Source organism: Adiantum capillus-veneris, chromosome 12 (assembly GCF_014529385.1).
Source record: "Adiantum capillus-veneris isolate H3 chromosome 12, ASM1452938v2, whole genome shotgun sequence".
Classification (NCBI taxonomy): Eukaryota; Viridiplantae; Streptophyta; class Polypodiopsida; order Polypodiales; family Pteridaceae; genus Adiantum; species Adiantum capillus-veneris.
In genome coordinates this window covers 8540310-8560233 of record NC_140942.1, presented here as the reverse complement: position 1 = coordinate 8560233, position 19924 = coordinate 8540310, and the positions used below count along the sequence as shown (strand labels likewise).

The window sequence follows — 19924 nt, the reverse complement described above, 5'->3', positions numbered from 1 at the left end:
GCTGTTGTTCTCTTTGCTAACACAACATCCTGTTTCTCTCTTTCCTCAATTATTGTGCCCATAACCCATTTGCAAAAATCACATCAAGTAGATTGGTTCATTATTGAAATACTCATATCAATCTCTGTTATTTCATTTTTAAAACAACTTTATATCCTCCCATAATAAAAAAACATAATAACAGTTTTTCTCTCTTTCCTCAATTATTGTGCCTATAGCTCATTTGCAAAATTGACATCAAGTAGATTAGATTAGTTCATTATTAAAATACTCATATCAATCTCTATTATTTCATTTTTAAAACAACTTTGTAACCTCCCATTAAAAAAAATAAAATAACAGTTTTGAAATCATTTCTATAATCTCTTTTGATTGAAGCACTAAACTCTGCCTCCTCCCAAAAAATGCTAGCATTTTCCAAATGTATATATCCCTTTTACACAGTGCCGCCATCGTCAAATTAGTCATGCTTCTATTTCCTTCAATATGCGCGATGTTAAATGTCAATTAGCATATGTCTTGATATATTCTATAGAACTTTTCGAAATGTGTAAGAGCCCTGTCTCAGTGCGTTCTTGCAACACTGTGCGCCATGCTCCATAGGCACTGCAAAAAATAGTGAATTTTTGCAGCGTAAGCGACTTGTCCAGCAAGTCCCTCTTGGCTAAAAACGGGGCACGCGCCGTCATGGAGAGCCCGTGCAGCAGGTCATGCCCAAACTGTCTGTCACCCCGCAACCCCTAGGCGGGACGGGGCTCTAAAGACATACTTTTGAATCAAGCGATGTACAGTTAGGGCTTGAGCCGTGAAGTTTATCGAGCGACCATCTACGGTTAGGGCTTGAGCCATGGCGGAGAAGAGGAAGCGAGTGGCTATCGAGGAGGAAGACGAGGGAGAGCGGCCGCGAGAGGCTCCAAGGCAGCAGGGTCTAGCGGCACTCAACTTCAGAAAGAAATTGAAGTCGGATGCGGTCATTTTGGCCACCATCAAAGCTCTTTGCAAAGCCGAACAAGCAGCAGAAGTACAGAACCGCTCTCTTGCAGACCTCCATCTTCCCCACGCTTTCAAAGAGGTAGCCGATCTCTCTCCTGATTCTGTTGTCACTGAGATTGAGAAATGCATTCTTTCTGTTGCGAAGTCCATCTTGGCTGGCCATGGCTTTGGATTCAGCGTGCCCTCCCGCAGTGGGGCTAACCAGCTCTATGTCCCGGAGCTTGACCGCATTGTGTTAAAAGACAAGTCTTCTATGCGTGAATTTGCGAACTCCTCCAGTGTGCGCAAGACTGCAATCACCACTCGCATTCTTCAGCTCATCCACCAGCTCTGCATCAAGCAGATACACGTTACCAAGCGTGATCTGTTCTACACTGATGTCAAGCTTTTTCAAGACCAGGGCCAATCAGATGCGGTTTTGGACGATGTTTCTTGCATGCTAGGATGCACACGGTCAAGCCTAAATGTGGTCGCCTCAGAGAAAGGGGTGGTTGTGGGTCGCCTTATTTTCACTGAAGACGGAGATAGGATTGATTGCACAAAAATGGGGGTAGGGGGCAAGGCTATTCCGCCCAACATTGACAAGGTAAGGGATATGGAGAGTGATGCCCTCTTCATTCTTCTTGTTGAGAAAGATGCCGCCTTTATGCGGCTTGCTGAGGATCGATTTTACAACAGGTTTCCATGTGTAATCATCACAGCCAAGGGACAACCTGATGTTGCTACACGCCTCTTTCTAAGGAAAATGAAAACTGACCTGAAGCTTCCTGTCCTGGGTCTTGTGGATAGTGACCCATATGGATTGAAGATTCTCTCTGTGTATATGAGTGGTTCTAAGAACATGTCATATGACAGCTACAACCTGACAACCCCCGACATCAAATGGTTAGGTGTTCGGCCCTCTGATTTGAACAAGTATAAGATCCCTGAGCAGTGTCGCTTACCAATGACCGATCAGGATATAAAGACTGGTAAGGATTTGTTGGAAGAAGACTTCATCAAGAAAGATCAAAATTGGTATGCAGAGCTGGAGCTAATGGTTAAGACCAAGGAAAAGGCAGAAATTCAAGCTCTAAGCTCTTTTGGGTTCCAATATCTCTCAGAAGTCTATTTGCCTACGAAGCTCCAAGAGAAAGATTGGATTTAACTTGGTTCTTGGTCAAGCAGTCTACATGTGTTTTGCGATGTCACTAAAGGCAACACACCTGCCATCAAGATGTGGTAAATTGTCTTGATGTTGTTATCAGAAGGAAGCCGCTTGTCAAGTTGCAGCACAACGAGTTGCCATAGAGGTGAGTGTACAGTCTTTTTGTGCAATTATTGACAATAGTGATAAAAAGCCTCCCTAGTGTTGTCAGATGTATATCAAAAAAATGTGCTGGATTTTTATAATATTTTTAGGTTTCTCTATTATATGCTGTTAATCCTTGCCCCTGGTTTTGTTTCTATTTTTTTGAATTTTTGGTTCTTTGAGTTCATGCAATGCTCGTCTTTGTAAGAAGAGTAATGCCATTTCAACCCAAAGAATTCTGATAAACGTTTCGTGGGAATCATCGGAACTAGTATCATGACAAGTTGGCATGGGATAAAGATATTGCTCATAGCCAGTTGTGGCGAGGAAATGGGGATACGTAACATATGTTAGTATGTTAAGTTCTAGTGGGATTTTTGAGTGGAAGATTTTCATAAACCCTCAAAGGAGTAAGACAGTGAGGTGTGTGCAACAGAGAGAGAGAGAGAGAGAGAGAGAGAGAGAGAGAGAGAGAGAGAGAGAGAGAGAGAGAGAGAGAGAGAGAGAGAGAGAGAGAGAGAGAGAGAGAGAGAGAGCGCTGTCTTGAAGTCTTTCTTTCTCAACAATGTCTTTGTAGTTGGCACTAAATTATACTAGACTCTAGTTGTATTGGTTGGCCTATCGGGTACTTTGTCCCACTATTTCTTTGGTTGTTTTGTGGCCAATGAAAGACAATTGGAGTCATTGCGCGTGATAATATTCAAGGATATCGATTGTTTATCATTCGAGTCATGAAGACAGAATCTACTTTTCACAAACGGTATTTGGGCACAATGACGTTATTGATGGCACTTCTATAATCCATTTGTACTGACGTAAGCATGGAACTAAAATAACCACTACATACACATGAATTTGACTTGCTTGTAGTACATCTTACTAGGTTAGCAAAGAGAATGAGATATTGCTATTGAGATGGACCGCGGATGAAAATTGCCTTATTTATTCGAGTACTAGAGTTCTGTGCTCTAGCTAATTGCTCTATATGGACTTCCAAGTCCTTGCCAAAAAAAAGAAAAAGCATAAGATCAAGGCTGACTGTCTATTTTCCTATCCTTGACCGCAACTATGATTGAAGTTGACTAAAAGGCTTAAAAGTCTTGAGCACGACCGAGACGAGCATGCACTTATACACTTCATATGAATAGGCAAGCACTGAGAGTTTGCAGGCACGAAACCAATCCTCACTGTCTCTAGCAGTTTTTACAGGATATTATTTGCTTCAAACAGCTTAATGAAGCTACTTGAATATAGGCCTTATTTTCCATACAAGCCACAATGCAAATCTAGGTTCTGAAGCATAACGATTGGTGCATTCGCTTTTTAGCTTGAGATATCTAGTAAAGAGCCAATATCAAGGTCCAAGCTATTCAAAATCTTAATTACATATAAGTGGTGAACATGATCATCAAATGTGCAAACAAAATCAACACTAAAGCACTCTTTGCATATGCCATCGAAAATACTTCTTACATCCACCATGAGGGGGCAAGTATCATACACTCCTTGATAAAAGATGCAAAGTTCTCTACGCATTAGGGGTACCCACATGTTCAATCAATTTGTTTTTACTTGGAGAGTAAAAGAAACAAAAGAAGCCTTGAGCACTCACAAGTTCTAAATGACGAGCATATGCAGCCTCCTCTTTGGATCAAGCGTGAAGCACCAATGTAGCATCTTCGCCAAATAGTAGAGGAAATGGTAGGTTAATTGCAAACAAACCATTCACCCGTTGTGGTAGATCCACCTTTCCAAAATTACTCAAAAAACAACAAATAATGCAAAGGGAGAGAAAATGTAGCAATTGGAGAAGAGGAAGGAACCATCAGCAATATTAGCAAAATAAAACACTATGATACCATTGTACTATTAAAGATGTGATTACCCTTTGCCAATTTAGGGAGTCATTGCTAGGATAAATTTGAGTTGGGCCTTGCTTTCCACACCCTCGTTTGAGGAGAGGACTTGTACCCTAAAAGTGATTGTCAAAGTATCTTCATTAGTCACAGTTGTAGTCCAAAACCCAAGGAGAGAGTTGTTTGGGATGGGTTGTGACCTTTGCCTTATCTCTATGCGCACTCCCACTTTGTAGTATATGTTCATGATGAGTATGTATGGAGTGTACGCATTGCATATGCCATGTACAAAGGTTCAAAAGGATCCATTTAGATGAGGGAGCAAGTTTTACCAATTGTAGCTAGATGTCATCATGCGTCAAGCTTAGTTGCTCATTTATCTCTTTGATGAGGAGTCCATTGTGTTCTCTCTTTTTATTGATGAAACTAGTACAATGGTAGCGCTTCTTGCGGTGCTATGTGGATTTTTCTTAGCTATGTGTATAAAGGCGTCGCTTTTGGTGAAGTCCACATTACCCTCTGTATCTCTCTCTTCCCTTCTATCATTCCCTCTTCCTCATACTGTGGTTTGTCCCACTCCGCCGAGAGAGAGAGAGAGAGAGAGAGAGAGAGAGAGAGAGAGAGAGAGAGAGTACCAGTAAGCACAACACCGAGGAGAGATTTTTCAAGCAAATAATTTTTTGTTCCCACATTATGAAAATTTAAGAGGTAACGTTACTTTATTGCCAAAAAGGTTCTCAAATATACCTACATAACACTTTTAGTCAAGCTGTTTCAACATTATTAAGATATTGACATGAAGCTCCACAGACTTCTCTTTAATCTATAGCGTTACGGTCCGGCTTGTCTGCACCTTTTTTTCCCACTTTGCAAAAAATTACTGGGGGGTTTTGCAGTTAGTCGACACCACCTTGGGTCAACAGATGGTCAAAGGTCACAAATTCAAAAGCATGTCAATGCTACATCGATTTTTCCACCATTGTTTCCACTCGGGTCCTTATGTCATATAGCTCTTGTAGATGTCTATGTGACTCCCGTCGCCTTCAAGAGCATAGGGAGCAAAGTTTCCATCCCCAAACACACACACAAAAACACATTGTAGACCTTTAGTCCAATCAACACCATCTATTGTGAGATGATTTTTGCTACTTGCTATCACCTTGTGGATGATTTGGAAGGATAGATTCTTGCATGTTATTGGTTGTCAGTCTTCCACTTTCCATTTCACACCATGCACAACAAGCCAAGGACAACAGGGCTACAGGCTACTGGCAAGGCCCACCATAATGCACAAAGAATGGCAAGAGCTGCGCAGGAGTAGGAGCAGGAGCAGGAGCAGGCCAAAAATGCCACCCTTGCTACACAGTAAAAGGCTACCCAAGCCAAGAAGGGAATTGGCACTTGGTTGCATTCTCTAATTTTTAGCTTCTCTTTGCACATAAACCTCAAATGCTCTATCAATTCTTGTTGAGGCTTCAACATTTGAATTCACTTGATTGACGATGGCCTCCTTGTATTGGAATTTCAATGGGGTTCATCAATGTTGCACTTAACTACATATGAAATATCCTCCATCATGAAAACATCATCAACCTCAAACTCTGATTAGGCATGAAGGGTAGGTGGAGTGGTTGCTAAGCCATGTATGGACCTACTTGAGGTGAAAGGCATACTTTGCATTTGGGAAGAAGTTAGAGGATATAGTGGATGTCAAAGCAAGAGACAGATAGGATCAAGTGATGTCAAGTGGGGAGGATGTCCGTGATGGAATGTGTCAAGCTTGAATTCAATAGCCTAGCTTTTGCCTTCTTGATGCTGCTAGGTGTGCCTATAATATATCTTGAGTTTTCAATCTTGAGAGTCTTGCCAGTTGGATGTTGCTCAAGCTTGACGACGCCGGTACCTCCTTCCTTGAGGCTGACAACCAAGATAGAAAATTGTCATGTGTTCTTGAGTTGGAAGGATGTGAGGATATCTCCGTGATGGAGAAGCAACGAGGTGCTTGCTAAAGAGTGTTGGCAACTGAATCTTGATCTTCGAATACTTGTGTCTTGTTGTTAGACTTGGTTGATGGAGAATGTGCAATTGCTAACAATATCCATGTCCTTACGTCTATCCTATTTCCATCAGTGGTACTTTCAAGTTCTCCTTCTCAACCCGCATGGAGTTGAAAGCTTGAAAAGAGTGCATTTGATGGAAGAAAGTAACTCCACTAATGCTTAAAAAGAGCATCTTTGAGGATGATGTGGTGCCCAAAGCGTTTTTGTGAAGTCTTGTTGATCAAAAAGTATTTCCCATGCTTCAATTTTCTAATGTTAGACTTCCATAAGCTATTTAAAAGCTCACCCCCTTCATATCTTCTATGACAAGTTGCCCCATAATCATCTCCTCCGAGCCTAACGACGCCCTGGAGATGATATTATCTATAGGGCTGTAATATGCTAGCTATTGAGATGAGTGCCAAACTCATGTAGCCTTAGCATCAAGAGATTTGAGCTCAGTAATGTGCGATTGACCACATCCTAAAAGGATTCTTGCGATCTCTCCTCTTTAAGTTTGTTAGATGCATGGATATACCATAATAACATATGGTAATGACATAATGATGGCTAGAGAGGTCATACCATAGAATTGTTCTTGCAACATTGAAATTCTCTCTCTCTCTCTCTCTCTCTCTCTCTCTCTCTCTCTCTCTCTCTCTCTCTCAAGCATGGTACTAAGGCTATGGTCACACGAGGCTTAGTTATCATTTATTTGAACAAATAACTAAGCCTCATTCTTGGTCACATGCAAAAAGGAGCATTAAATGAATAGCTCTACCTACCCTTTGTAACTATGCCAATTTTGGCATAGTTGTGAAGTTCAAGGCATAGTTGCGAGGATAAATGAATAATTAAGCCTCCCGTGACCATGCAAGAGGCTCAGTTATTCCTTTCATGCTTTGTCTGGGCATAGTTATCTATAACTGATAACTAAGTTTTGTGCGATCACACGCAAAAAGGAGCATTAAATGAATAACTCTACCTACCCTTTGTAGCTATGCCAATTTTGGCATAGTTGTGAAGTTCAAGGCATAGTTGCGAGGATGAATGAATAATTAAGCCTCCCGTGACCATGCAAGAGGCTCAGTTATTCATTTAATGCTTTTTCTAGGCATAGTTATCTATAACTGATAACTAAGTTTTGCGTGATCACAGTCTAGTACCTACAATGTTGAGACTTTTTTACTTCGTTAGCGTAAGAGGCAATTTCAAATCCCTAGCCTCTCAGTAACCCACGTGGTAGATCTTTAAAACAGCTATCTCCCTTTATTTATCATTGCGCGGCTTTTAAAATTGCAGTTAATCGGGCATAGAAAAACGCACACAACAGCTTTATAAAGCGAAGGTGCATGGATTTTTTAATTGCAGTGAATCGGGCGAGAAAAAAACACACAGCAGCTTTATAAAGCGAATCTGCATGGACTACTTTGCATAGCAAATCTCCATCAGCTCTGTCTTGCTTTGCATAACGGCAATCAACAGCAATAATCATAACAGCCTCATCAAACTCGTGTGCAATCTGCTCTAGCGGGCCTCATCAAACTCGTATGCAATCTGCTCTAGCAATCAGCACAACAAGGTTCTCAACCTCTCTCTCTCTCTCTCTCTCTCTCTCTCTCTCTCTCTCTCTCTCTCTCTCTTTGTTGTTTTTGTTTCGTGAACTTATATATGTAAAGCGTCCTTTTAGATAACCTCTCTTCAACTAGAATTACAGTTTTCATGAGCTTAAAGTATACAGGGCCTGCACCCACTAGCCCTCCATGATTACACACCATAACGATAGCAAGGAATGTGATCTGATCCAGTTGTAGCCCTTCCCTCTGCATGTTGTTAAGACACAATTGCAGTCACCTTGGCGAGCATATTTAGTAACCAAGGAATTCCATCCTTCGATATCCCTTCTTGATATCTCACCCAAGGCATGTTGGGCATCCACTAGGCTACCACATTTTCCATACATGCTCATTAGAGCAGTGGTCATCACTAATTGATCACTTTTGAGCTCAAGATTTTTGTGCACCGGAGCATGTACTCTTCTGCCCATTTCTAGAGCGTGCACATTCCCATGAGCTTTTAACATACTAATAAAGGGACCAATGCTTGAAGTTATACGTTGCTCCTGTATTTGGGTGTACATTACATAGGTTCTCTTACTCTCACCATGCTTGGCATAGCTCGAAATGATGGTGCTCCATGAGAAGTCATCTGCACGTACACCATCCAGTTGTAAAACCTTCAGACAGTTCGATGCTTGCTCAGGTCCTGATGCTGCGAGAAGCGAAGTCCATGGAACACCATCCCTTGATAATAGATAATATTGGAATGGAGTTGTTTTCCTCTCTCCATGGCTTCAATGTTGTAGCAAGCTTTCAAGCCGCCAAGGTACATAACTAGGTTTGGAGAGAAACCTGCATTCGAGTAGGCAGCTTATCAAAAACACTATGACAACACTAGAAACCATTGATCCAACTCCCATTCGGCCAATGGCTAAGAGCAAGTTTATCAGTCCAAATTTAACCACCCATCCTTCCGTCCTGAAGGCTATGCTTACATCTTGAAGGCATGTGGCTCTACGCAAGTGCTTGAGGAGCTTCCTGTCCGCATTGTGGACTCTTAGAATGCACTGATTGCAGGGTTTGCCCCACAAGAGAAAGTTGTAGGCTGTTTTCAACAGATGCAAAGCAAGTTCCTCTGTCTAGATGCAATCACCTATGCTTGATTTGTGTTTTGAGTTTTCTTCTTCCCTACAGATCTTAGTGTATTTTTTGCCTCTCTATCGAGTTTCTTGGCCCACAATTTGCATACATGTCAACCAACGTACACACTCACCAGTATGATCCTAAATATGCGACTTCCTAATGTCAACTCACTGTTGCCTAGGTACAATCCTTCTTGCTGAGCTTCGTCAGTGGATTGTTGACGCTCTTGCTTTCAATTGAAGATGAACGCTACATGAAAGATGTGCTTGGCTTTGCCCGAGATGGCGTGTATGCCAAATATGGTGCTCTTCAGAAGGCAAAAAAGGCACTCGAGGAGCTTCTTCTACGGGATGTTGCCTCTTTAAATGCGCTGCCACCCATCCTTTTGTCTTGAAGGCTATGCTTACATCTTGAAGGCATGTTGCTCTACGCAAGTGCTTGCGGAGCTTCCTGTCCAAATTGTTGACTCTTGGAATGCACTGACTGTAGGATTTTTCCCATAGGAGAAAGTTGTAAGCTATTTTCAGCAGATGCAAAGTGAGGTCCTCTCTCCAGATGCAATCATCTATGCTCAATTTGTGTTGCAAGTATTGCTTCTTCCCTAAAGTTGTTAGTGTATTTTTTGCCTCTCTATGGATATTTCTTGGCACCACACCTCGCATACATATCAACCAACATACACACTCACCAGCATGATCCTAAATATGTGATGTCCACTCACTTTTGACTTGATGCAAATCCTTCTTTTGAGCACCTGCTTCTAGTTTGGATAGGAAATAAAAGTTTTGACTCCTCATCAAGATCTTCCAAGTATGTGTCTATATTTGTGTAGCAAATATTGCTTCTTCCTAAGCTTCGTGAGTGGATTTTTGGCGCTCTTGGTTTCAACTGAAGATGAGCGTAACAGAAAAGAAGTGGTGTTCTTAGAAGGCACACAAAGAAGTGGAGGAGCTTCTTGTATGGAATGGCGCCTCTTTAAACACACTAATTGCGGGATATGTCGAAAGTCAGTGGGGCAAGGAATCTCTAGTCTATTTTCAACTGATGCAAAGTGATCACATCTCTCTGTTTAAAGCAAGCGTATCTATGTAGATGCAATCACCTGTGCTTGCATCTTGAGCCATATGGCAATTTATAAGATGCTAAGATGGGCTGTTTTTGGTAGATGCGAAGCGATGAGATCCATACAGATGCAATCGATCACCTATGCTTTTGTCTTGAAAGCATGTCGCACTGCCTTGATGTTGTCTCTTCTAGGGCATTGATTGCGGGATATGACTAACAGTGTGACAGGGCCAGCAAGCTCTAGCTGGTTGTAGTGGGATGTGCCGAACATCGGTGGGGCAAACGAGCTCTACACTATTCTCAGAGCTGATGCGAAGCCACGATCCATGCTTTTTTGATTGCGTGCATCGACTCTCACATGCATCAAAAGATTTTTAAAGTCTGGTCCTAAGTGTTAGAGCCCTCGAGCATATACCACACAAGGAACTCAAGACAATGGACACAGGGCTCCACTCGAGCTTGAGAGCAAAGTTATGGCTGACCAAAAACACCAGCAAAGCTGATACAAAATGATAGAAATCGAGTGAGGGTCTACTCACCTCAGCTCGTAGAGCCTACACGGGCTCTGCAACCAAAATGAAATGCAAGCAAGAGCTCGCAAGCTCATACAATGTTATCCCCAACTGGCATACAAAACTACGGGTCGGAGACCCACTCAAAAAGACCAGCAAGATTCGCAAGAAAAGCATAGCACGTTTTGGCTCTACGGAGACTAGGCGGCTTCATAAACATAGCCCTTAGAAGGCACCCGCACAATTTTTGTTGGAGAGTACGACTGCTCAAAATCCAACTTGCATAAACTCGCAATATTCAGCCCGGCTGCGCAGCTATACATCAACAAAAGAAGCCAGCAAAAACCTCCGACTAGCGGAGAAATCTCTTAGCCCACTACAGGCGATAAATGCTCAATGCAAAAGGGGTGAGAGAGCACTCCTCGCCTCCCTCAACCTGGCTCTCGAACCCCTGCGAATGACCAAAATTGTAGAGCGATGATACTTGACCAAATAGAGACCAGAACCACAGTCTGGATGCGGACATAAAAACTCACAGCAAATGGAAACAACGGCTTGCAGCCTGAATGCAAAGATTCTACTAACCTGTAATAACCAGCGGCTTGTGCATTCCTTCGATGCAAAATTTGCTCAATCCCCAAAGAAAGCGACCTAAACCGTAGCCCATTGCAGGCGTTGCAGATTAGCGCAAACACTGCGAAGAGACTAGAGCTTTGTAGAGTGTAATTTTTTCCTCAAAACAAACATGCAGTAACATGCTCGCAGCCCCTATATTGGGTCAGCTAGTAGCCTATATCAGCCCACGCAGGGCGACGGTGAGTCTAGCCCTTGATGGGGCGACCTCAACCTCTACGCGCTCTCGCGTGATGCCAAAACCTGCACAATCATGCTCACTGTCCTCTCCTTTGCTACGCTCGAACCCGAAGATTTGAAGTGTGGACTCTTGGGATATTCGCAAGATACGGACCACAAGAGCATGGCTAGAGAGCTTTGGATTTTTCTAGCTTCCTTTCCAGAGTGTGGACTCTTGGAATGCATTGATTGCATGATTTTCCCCAGAGGAGAAAGCTCTAGTCTGTTTTCAGTAGATGCACAAAACGAGGGCCTCTCTCCAGATGCAATCACTTACACATGCATCCTGAAGGCATGTGGCTCTGCGCAACATGCTGATATATACACAAAAACTCGAGCTGTTATTGTTAGTCAAAGGCATGCTTGGCAATGTCTTTGTCGATATGTCCCCGCCAAATGTGGTACGCTTGAGAAAGCACAAGAAGTGCTCAAGCAGCTTCCTGTGTGGAATGTCGCCTCTTTGAATGCACTAAATGTGCAAGATGTGTCAAACATCAAGAGAGCACGCATATCTCTAGATGTAATCACCTATGCTTGCATCTCGAAGGCATGTGATACTTTGCATAATCAGGAGCTCTCTACCTCGACGCATCATTGGTTGGTTTTTATTTCGTAGTGAAGAAGTTACTGCAAAAGACTATTGTTGGACTCAAGGCCAGACAACAAGAAATTACGATAAGATTAATAATTGCATACATTTCAGTCGTTATGAAAAATGATAAATGTTTGTAATGAAATAGCATTGTACTTGGATTGGTACAAATACTCATAACTTGTTCTAATTCTTATTTTTTATTATACAATGTTTAGTCAGAAAAATGTTTCATTTAGTGTACTTAATTTTCATACCTTTCTAATGTTATTATGTTTCATTGAAGTCAATACATAAAGAAGCTTAAACCCAACTCTTGTACATTTACAAATACGAGATATTTGAGCGAGCGGTGAGTAGCAACTACCACATTCTACTATTGATCGCTAAGAACGCAGTGAAACAAACACACTGAAATTTGCACACTGTCGTGGGAATGGCACGTTTCCTTGTATTATAAAAATGGGGAGCATTGTGCAAACTCCCCCATGCAAGGAGACTTGCATGTTTTCTCTTTATTTGAAACATAAAAATGGAATAACAAACAATTAATAGGATTGATGTCTTGTATGATTACGAACATTGAGCTTGATAGAACTTTAATTCTCCTTGTGGTTTTTTGCGAGGTACACCTCCCAAACATTATGATCGATATCCCAAACACACTCTCCTGTAAAAAAAATCTAGCAAGATTTTATGAGAAACTCTCTCTCTCTCTCTCCCTGTGTGTGTGTGTGCGCGCGCACGCGCGCTTCATTTTAATGTCTCTCCTCCCAGTATAAATATCTTAAACATAATTAATAGAATCAAATCATAGAACTTGTCGATTTCTTTTTCTTTTTATGTCGAACGCACACGAAGCACTCTAGTTGTCTTCTTTATAAAGAAAATAAAGATTCTAAGGAAATGAATGAGTGAGGTGAGAGACTTGTCTGAAGAGTGAAGGCAAGACAGAACGCCAGTGGACTGAAATGCAATCAACATATGCAATGATTTAAAGAGAAAACAGAGGCAGTGCAGAAGTGAAATCTCCATGCGGACTGTGTGTGGAGAGGGGGGGCGAGATGGCTTATATGCCCTTCATTTGCGCCTTATGGGCGCGCTCCAAATTGAACTTGGAAGGACATTAGAGAGAGAGAGAGAGAGAGAGAGAGAGAGAGAGAGAGAGAGAGAAGAGAGAGCATTGCACAATGTTCTACGGCTTCTTCCCATGGGAGAACAGAGAAAGTAAGCCTGAGCTCGGAGCAAGTATAGAGTAACAATGTGTTATATTCTTGGATGTTCTTCCATGCATCATCTATTACAATTGACAATGATCTATTCGTAGCCTTACTAGGCACAAATACAATAGACATGCTTCTTGACCAGGACATCAGGCTCGATGAATTGAACCATAGCACTGGTTTTTGTCATGGGAGGAGTGGTCGGACAGATCTTTGTCATGCTTGTTGATCGCCGTCAGGCTCGATGAATTGAAACATATGAGTGGTTTCGTCATGGGAGTAGTGGCCCTTAGTCTGGAGCAGGATGGGTGGCTTCTGGAATCATGGTTGGCTTGTCTGAAGTGTTTGTAGCAGCGTCGACTTCTGCTAGCTTGGGGTTGTAAGCATTGGCCACGAGGAAAGGCATGAAGAAATCGCGAGCTAGGCAAGGGATGCTCATTGGTTCATGCGGGTAGCTTGGTGTAAGAGGCATGGCTAGCTCGACACAGAGCAGCGAGGAGAACCAACAAGGAGTTTCTTTGCCATAGCGAGGAATGCGCAGGGTCATGGTGGGGCACAGGGCAGTCAGGATGGCTTGCTGCTCTGATACCATGTGAGAGAATGCGCCCCACCGAGAGAGTGAGAGAAAGGGAGAGATGCAACCACGTGTATCTTCACTCCAACCTTTTGAAATAGATATATATAGATATACAGATTTATGGTTTCTCTTTACATTATGTATTGTTTCCACTCTTATAAACACTCTCATCCTTTTTCAAAATAGCAATGACCAACAAAGCACGTGTTAGTGAGATCTCTTTTGCTAGCCCAATCTTTTTGTTTTTGGGAAAAAACTCATAATTGTGAGTATATTATATTATATTATCACAATCAAACAATTACAAATTCTTACCATGCTTGTGACGAGCCATGATAGCTTCAAAGTTTTATAGTTACATCGATTGATAAGGGAGCTACCCCATGACAAGGAAGGAGCCCACACCTTTACCCATGCAAGTCAGTCATTGTGGTGCCCAAAGCGCCACTTATTAAAAGTTTATTTGTTTAATGGCGACGATCACCCCCGCTTTCTTGAATTATTTCCATGAACTTAGTTGTTTCCATGGTGGTCTCAAAGATATGGCAGTTCCTTGTCTCCAAATATGTTTGAAGTAACAAAACCTCACGATTTGCATAGCGATAAGCAATGCTTGGCTCTTGAACTCCTTCCCTCCCAAGAAGAGATTGTTCTTGAAGAAACCAGTTTTCTTGGTCTTTTGAATCCATTTGCAAATCTTCTCGATGAGGCCACAAATCATCGAGTACTCTTTGAACAGGTGAGGGAGGTCTTTGCTAGCTATTCTGCATTGCGATCATCTATCCAGACCAACTCCCCTAGTGAAAACTTTCGCCCCAATCGACAAGGCTCCCCATAAAACCTTCCATATGAAGACCTTCATTTGCTAGCCCAATCTTTTTTTTTTTCAAAACTCACAATACGTGAGAGTGTCTATAATATTAAGACCAACTTGCTAGCCCAAGCAAGCAAAGCATTTTACAAAAATGTCTTTCCAGATCCATGTAGAAGGAAACAAGTCCATTATTCTTGTCAATAACAAGAAATAATTTATTAGAGACATCACAAGAACCACGATTGCTCTATTCTTTTTGGCCTACAGAGGCCATAGGAGAGGTTGGTGGAGAAAACGTGCACTTTTCTGTCCATTGATTTTGGACGGCCAAGATGAATGCCAGTTGGATTGAGAGCATTAAGGTTAGGGCTTTTGCCTGTAGAAGATCTTTTCGGTGAAGGCCGGTGCAGCACGTGCATGAGAGGAGGGTTGTCTGCAGCGCGTGCATGACAGGAGGGTTGTTTGCAGCACATGGGCGCACCTGGAATGCGTGCCGAAATTGAGGCGCACGTACCGCTGGTCTACAGGTGAAGGCAGGCGCCGTTCTTGCTGTAAATACCCCCATTTTGCCCGCGTGCTGTGAATTGCTCTTCCGCCTCGCATGCTAGCCTGACATGCCTTGCTTTTCTCTGGCATAGCATATCTTCTCTGTGTTGCGCCGTGCAGGGCATTCAATGCCTGATGGGAATCTGCTTGCAACCCAAAACGGCTCTCTTTTCTGCGTTGCTACACATTGAATGCGATGGGAGGTCAGTGCAATGCAAAAACGTGCTCGTTTTGGCCTTGTGGCGAGCAGAACAGTGAGGAGACTCAACATTTAGTGGACGGCACACTGCAAGGCCTCTTATGGAGTTGTATAAGAGCAAGCGTTGTTCTCTGTTTGTGCATCTTAAAAACTCTGAGGACATTCAATAGTAATGTTATCTTTGCTTCCCAATGACTTCCAAACAACATAGTGGCAGTTCTTTTGCTCCTGAAGCACGAGAATGGTACATAAGCAGTGGAGATTTTGATGGTGCTGACAGCATGGATTTTGAAGGCGCTAAGAGTTATTGAAGGCTTTTGTGTTGCTGTAGTTTCTCGTTTTGCTTGGGCAAACTATTAAAGAATTTGTATCACTATTGCTGAGCTGTATTATGAATGCGCTACTCGTTTCGAAATTGGTGAATATTGTTGTTCGATGATATTTATTTTGATTACTATTTTGAAAATCCGATCTTTGTTTTGGGCATTCTCTTGTTGTTGTGTTGTCCTGTTGTTGAATCCCTGCATGATCTTGGCTTTTTTGTTGTGAGGAGGTGAGTTGCTTTATATGTAGCCGCACAACGCTTGAAGTGGCAATTTTCATTGTTGGCCTCGGCTCTAAAACTTCTCGAGGAGCGTTCCAATCGGAGCAAATAGAAACAAGTACTGAAATTCTTGCAATACGTGTAGATTGTGAGAGGCTGGATCGAGCTCTTTCTATGTGTTGACGATTTTATCACCACAACAAGCGAAGGAGAGCTTTGGTAGGTTGCTTAGTTTATTCTTTAAGTGCCTAGCCTTGAATGCACTTTGTCTAGCCTTGATGCACTTCACTATTGTTGGTTTGATTTCTCTCTCATTTTTATCTTTTGCGTTGCGTCTTGACCCATCGTGATGCCAGCAAAAAAATCAACAACAACTCGAATTGCGACTCACACATCGACGAAAGATTGCCAAAATGTGGCAATAGGTTGATAGCATCGCTGCTCTAATCATCTGATGTAGCTCAAGAAGTAGAACAAGACTTAGCCTTTAGTGACTGTTTAGAAAAAGTAAGCCCTATTGCTTTTGAGAATACCGATCGAGGATATCACATGTTTGACAAGGGGTAGCCGCTATCGATGGTTCCATTTGGCATGGATGCACTTTTCTTCACATGTTTAAGTGCTCTTTACCATTCTATAGACCATCTATGAAGAGTTTCTGGTTATCATATTGTGTGTGGAACTTCCTTGCATCATAACCAAGTTGCTTGCATTTGCACAAGGTTTAAAACTCCTATGTTGTTGATTGCATAATGCAAGAACATCAGAGTTCTTGTCTTGTGCTATGTCATGACATCTACGATGCTTAATATGTGCTCATCCTCATCACATAACCATTGAATCTCTCTCTCTCTCTCTAACACACACAGACACACATAGACATGTATCACAAGAACATTCACCACTCTCATATGATTACCCATCTTGCTATAATTGCAAGCACCTCTCTTATCTTCTAGGTGCTTTAATATCCAAGGAGTAATCATACAAAAAGGTTGTCACACTAAAAAATTTCTATCGCAAATGAGTGCTTGCGTTTCTAGCTATCATTATTAAATTTTTTGTTATATGTGAAAGGCATTACGTCCTCATAATTGATGTTCTACAGAGCTTCGAAGGTTGATAGAAGGTACTCCAATCTTGAGTGCTAAATGTATCGACGTGTCCCCAATTGCATGCACATCATTGCCGCCTTGCAAAAGATCGAAGCAAGAGGTCCATAAGCCCCACAAGCCTATTGCATGCGCATTGTTTCATTTGAATGACTCAGTGAACTTTGGACGTGAGCCTTCAGTTTTGCAAAGTGTGTTTGTTTGAGAGCCATTTTACCGACTCGTATAGGTGTTTGCTTATGTTGCTATCTTTTGGATTATGTAGGCAAGAAAGCTGTGGTGGACCCCATTAATGTCAAGAAGGAAGCATATCTTGAAACAGCTGTTCCGCCTCATGCGTTGAACAAGGGAAGAGCTCTCCATATTGAGCCTTTGTCTATTGAGCCTCTACTGCCACTGCAAGGAACAATTGTCCCAAACCGTATTGAGGAGATACCTCTTAACATTACTAATGATCCAAGCCCGATTGAAGTCAAGCCTTCTGTTCAAGATTCTGGCCTATATGGACTAGGTGAATCATCTCAACTAGATAGCAAGCCTATTGATCTTAGCATTGTTCCATTTGCTCAAAGTCTTCTCCCACAATTCTTGATTACTGACATCTCTAACTCAAGTCCACGATTCTGTATTGAGGGCAAGATATTGAATTTGTATGGGACCTACAAAGTTGGCCTTGACCAATTGAAATACAATCAGTACTTGAAGGTTAACTTGGTTGATGAATAATGCACCGACACTATTATAGTGGTGGTGAATGATCCATACATAGAGCTCTACATCCACAAGCTCCACCTCGGTGACTTTGTTCACATTGATAGCCCAATTATCAGGCGCAAAAATAGAGCATATGGGGGATCATCACTGTATTCCTTGTACATTGATGCTACAACTGCTGTAAGCGCAGGAGAACCTTTCCCAGTGTCTCTTACCTTTGCCCATGACTGCAAGATACGTGCATTTCTTGATGACATAGGTGCACAACAATCTTCAACTGGATGTTCTCAGTTAAGCACACTTGCTTTTGTTATTTTACAAAAGCACAACTCACAGTCAAGATTTGGTGGGTTTGTTGGTGACCTTCTGGTTGCAGATGGTCCTCTCCCATCAGATAGGGCATTTGTAAGAATTGACCTATCTTGCTTATTGTTTTCTAGTCTTTTATTATGTATTTGAAATCTTGCATGATACTGTCATTCTCTTTTTTATTTGACTTACATATTTAATATTCTCTTGTAGATGAGTTTTGTGAACTCTCGCAAAGATGACTGCCAACCCGTTGCTTCAAGAAATGGTAGAGTAGGAATTTACGGTGGAACTAGTGTGTGACCCACGCATTGTTGCGGCCAAGAAAAACATGGCCATTGGGTCACACACATACACATATCTGTAAGGGTGTGTGTATGTGCACAAGAAAGGAGGGTGTACTTTAGTCCTTGTAATCACTCTAGGAAGATAATAATTCCCTCTCTCTTTCTTATTGGATCTTGAGATCAAGACTTGTGGAGTAGATCTTTGATATCTGTTTGGATTGTTCTTGTGACAATAAAAAGTCTCTTGTTATTCCTCCCTCCCTCCGTTCCACCCCCAAGTGGTGGGCAACGAAAGCGTGTCGTGTAGATGGTACGACAACATGTGAGTCTAGGTGGAGGGCAACTGTGACATCCCCAAACCGCCTATACCATGATCGGGATGGGATCCTTGACAGGTCTCTAGGTCTGATAAAAATCAAATTCTCTAAACAAGAAAAATCCAAGCAATAGACCTTTACCATTGACAACGGCTTGGGTCTATAGCCTTAGCAAAAGACCTAGTCTTGTCACGCAGCGAAAACGGGACAATGTATTAAAAGTCCAAAAGACTATTTCGGTCCTATAACTGCCACAATTTGGCTAAGGTATCCTAACCAAACGCTTTTTTCCCCCTAACAGATGTGAGGGCACAGCCGCTGGTGGACTCCTCTTCCAAGTGAAGAAGTTTTCTAAACGTTTTAGTGCACAGGGATGGATAGTTACTTGACTAATCAGGTCCACCCATCCATGATTGACACCTTAGTCAATCCCCACTTACCACCCCGCACTCACACATGATTCTTTTGTTATTTAATTAATACCACTTTCTTATCACAATTAAAATAATGATTTCTTTTATCCTTCATAACAAGATAATTAAAATAGCCCTTGAAAACTGTATTGAAAACATTCTTTTAGCAAACAAACATCTTTAAACTTAAGACAGGGTACTGTCAAATCAAAACATTGTCCATAATAACCATGACCAATACTCTTCTTGTCTCAAGACCACCTAAGGGTGAAAAAAAAACGGCACCCATTCCTTATTCATAATCCGGAGTGGATAAACCCCCACCCAAGGTTCCGGGTGCCCATACACCAAACCAGTTGCCCATACAACCGGGCGGCTCCCCTAGGATAAAAAAAACGGTATCCTAACTTATGTAGAAACATCAAGACATGACACGGAGTAGAAACTCATCGTTCATGGGGATAACTGACTTATCCGTGGCTGGAAAGCCATCATTATTCATCAAAACATACCAAGGAGTCGGAGGTGTCTTGAGACAAGCTGTCTTAAGGACGATCAATCATATCTTTCCTAATTCAACCAATTTAAACCCAAACAATTCTTTCCTATATTATAAACAATGCATGTTGGAAGTTACCCTCCGTTTTTGGTCAATTATTCCTTTTCTGAGTCTTACTCATTCCTTACGTATGCAATGCTAACTTATAAAAGAACTTAAACTATTTAAAGACTTAATTGAATAATGGGAAACCCACCTGGGACTGATCGGCCATCTGTTGCTGTGCTGGCGCCTGAAGACTCTCCTCCGTAGGCCTACTACTAGGCTCAGCTTCATCATCATGTGACACCCTAGTTCTTTTTAGAGTTCGGCCCTCATCATCAGATGTAGGATTGGCTTGGGTCCTTTTAGGTGCCATACCTTCATATTCCTTATAAAAAGGACATCTAATCATTAGGTAAATTATCC

The 19924-nt window shown here is 42.0% G+C and overlaps 3 protein-coding genes across 4 annotated transcripts in view; 2 read left to right on the top strand and 1 right to left on the bottom strand.

The window, feature by feature from the left end:
• Nucleotides 1-578: 578 nt before the first annotated feature.
• Nucleotides 579-19924, top strand: part of RHL2 (Spo11/DNA topoisomerase VI, subunit A protein) — a 53372-nt gene continuing 34026 nt past the window's right edge. The window contains exons 1-2 of one of the 2 annotated variants that reach the window (XM_086524847.1): nt 579-2285; nt 9063-9512. In XM_086524847.1, coding sequence (XP_086380973.1) covers nt 848-2140 — 1293 coding nt within the window. In that variant the 5' untranslated portion in view covers nt 579-847 and the 3' untranslated portion in view covers nt 2141-2285; nt 9063-9512. Of the gene's footprint in view, nt 2286-9062; nt 9513-19924 lie in introns of those variants that run through there. The other variant, XM_086524846.1, reaches the window with a different exon arrangement.
• Nucleotides 14880-15333, bottom strand: LOC147445289 (uncharacterized). The gene is given in 2 exon segments (XM_086525993.1): nt 14880-15260; nt 15262-15333. Coding segments are annotated over 2 exon segments (453 nt in total).
• LOC147445288 (uncharacterized) lies at nt 15529-17643 on the top strand. Its single transcript, XM_086526054.1, has 5 exons — nt 15529-15588; nt 15951-16024; nt 16765-16799; nt 16914-17108; nt 17183-17643. The coding sequence occupies exons 1-5, from the start codon at nt 15529-15531 to the stop codon at nt 17641-17643; spliced, it is 825 nt and encodes a 274-aa protein (XP_086382180.1).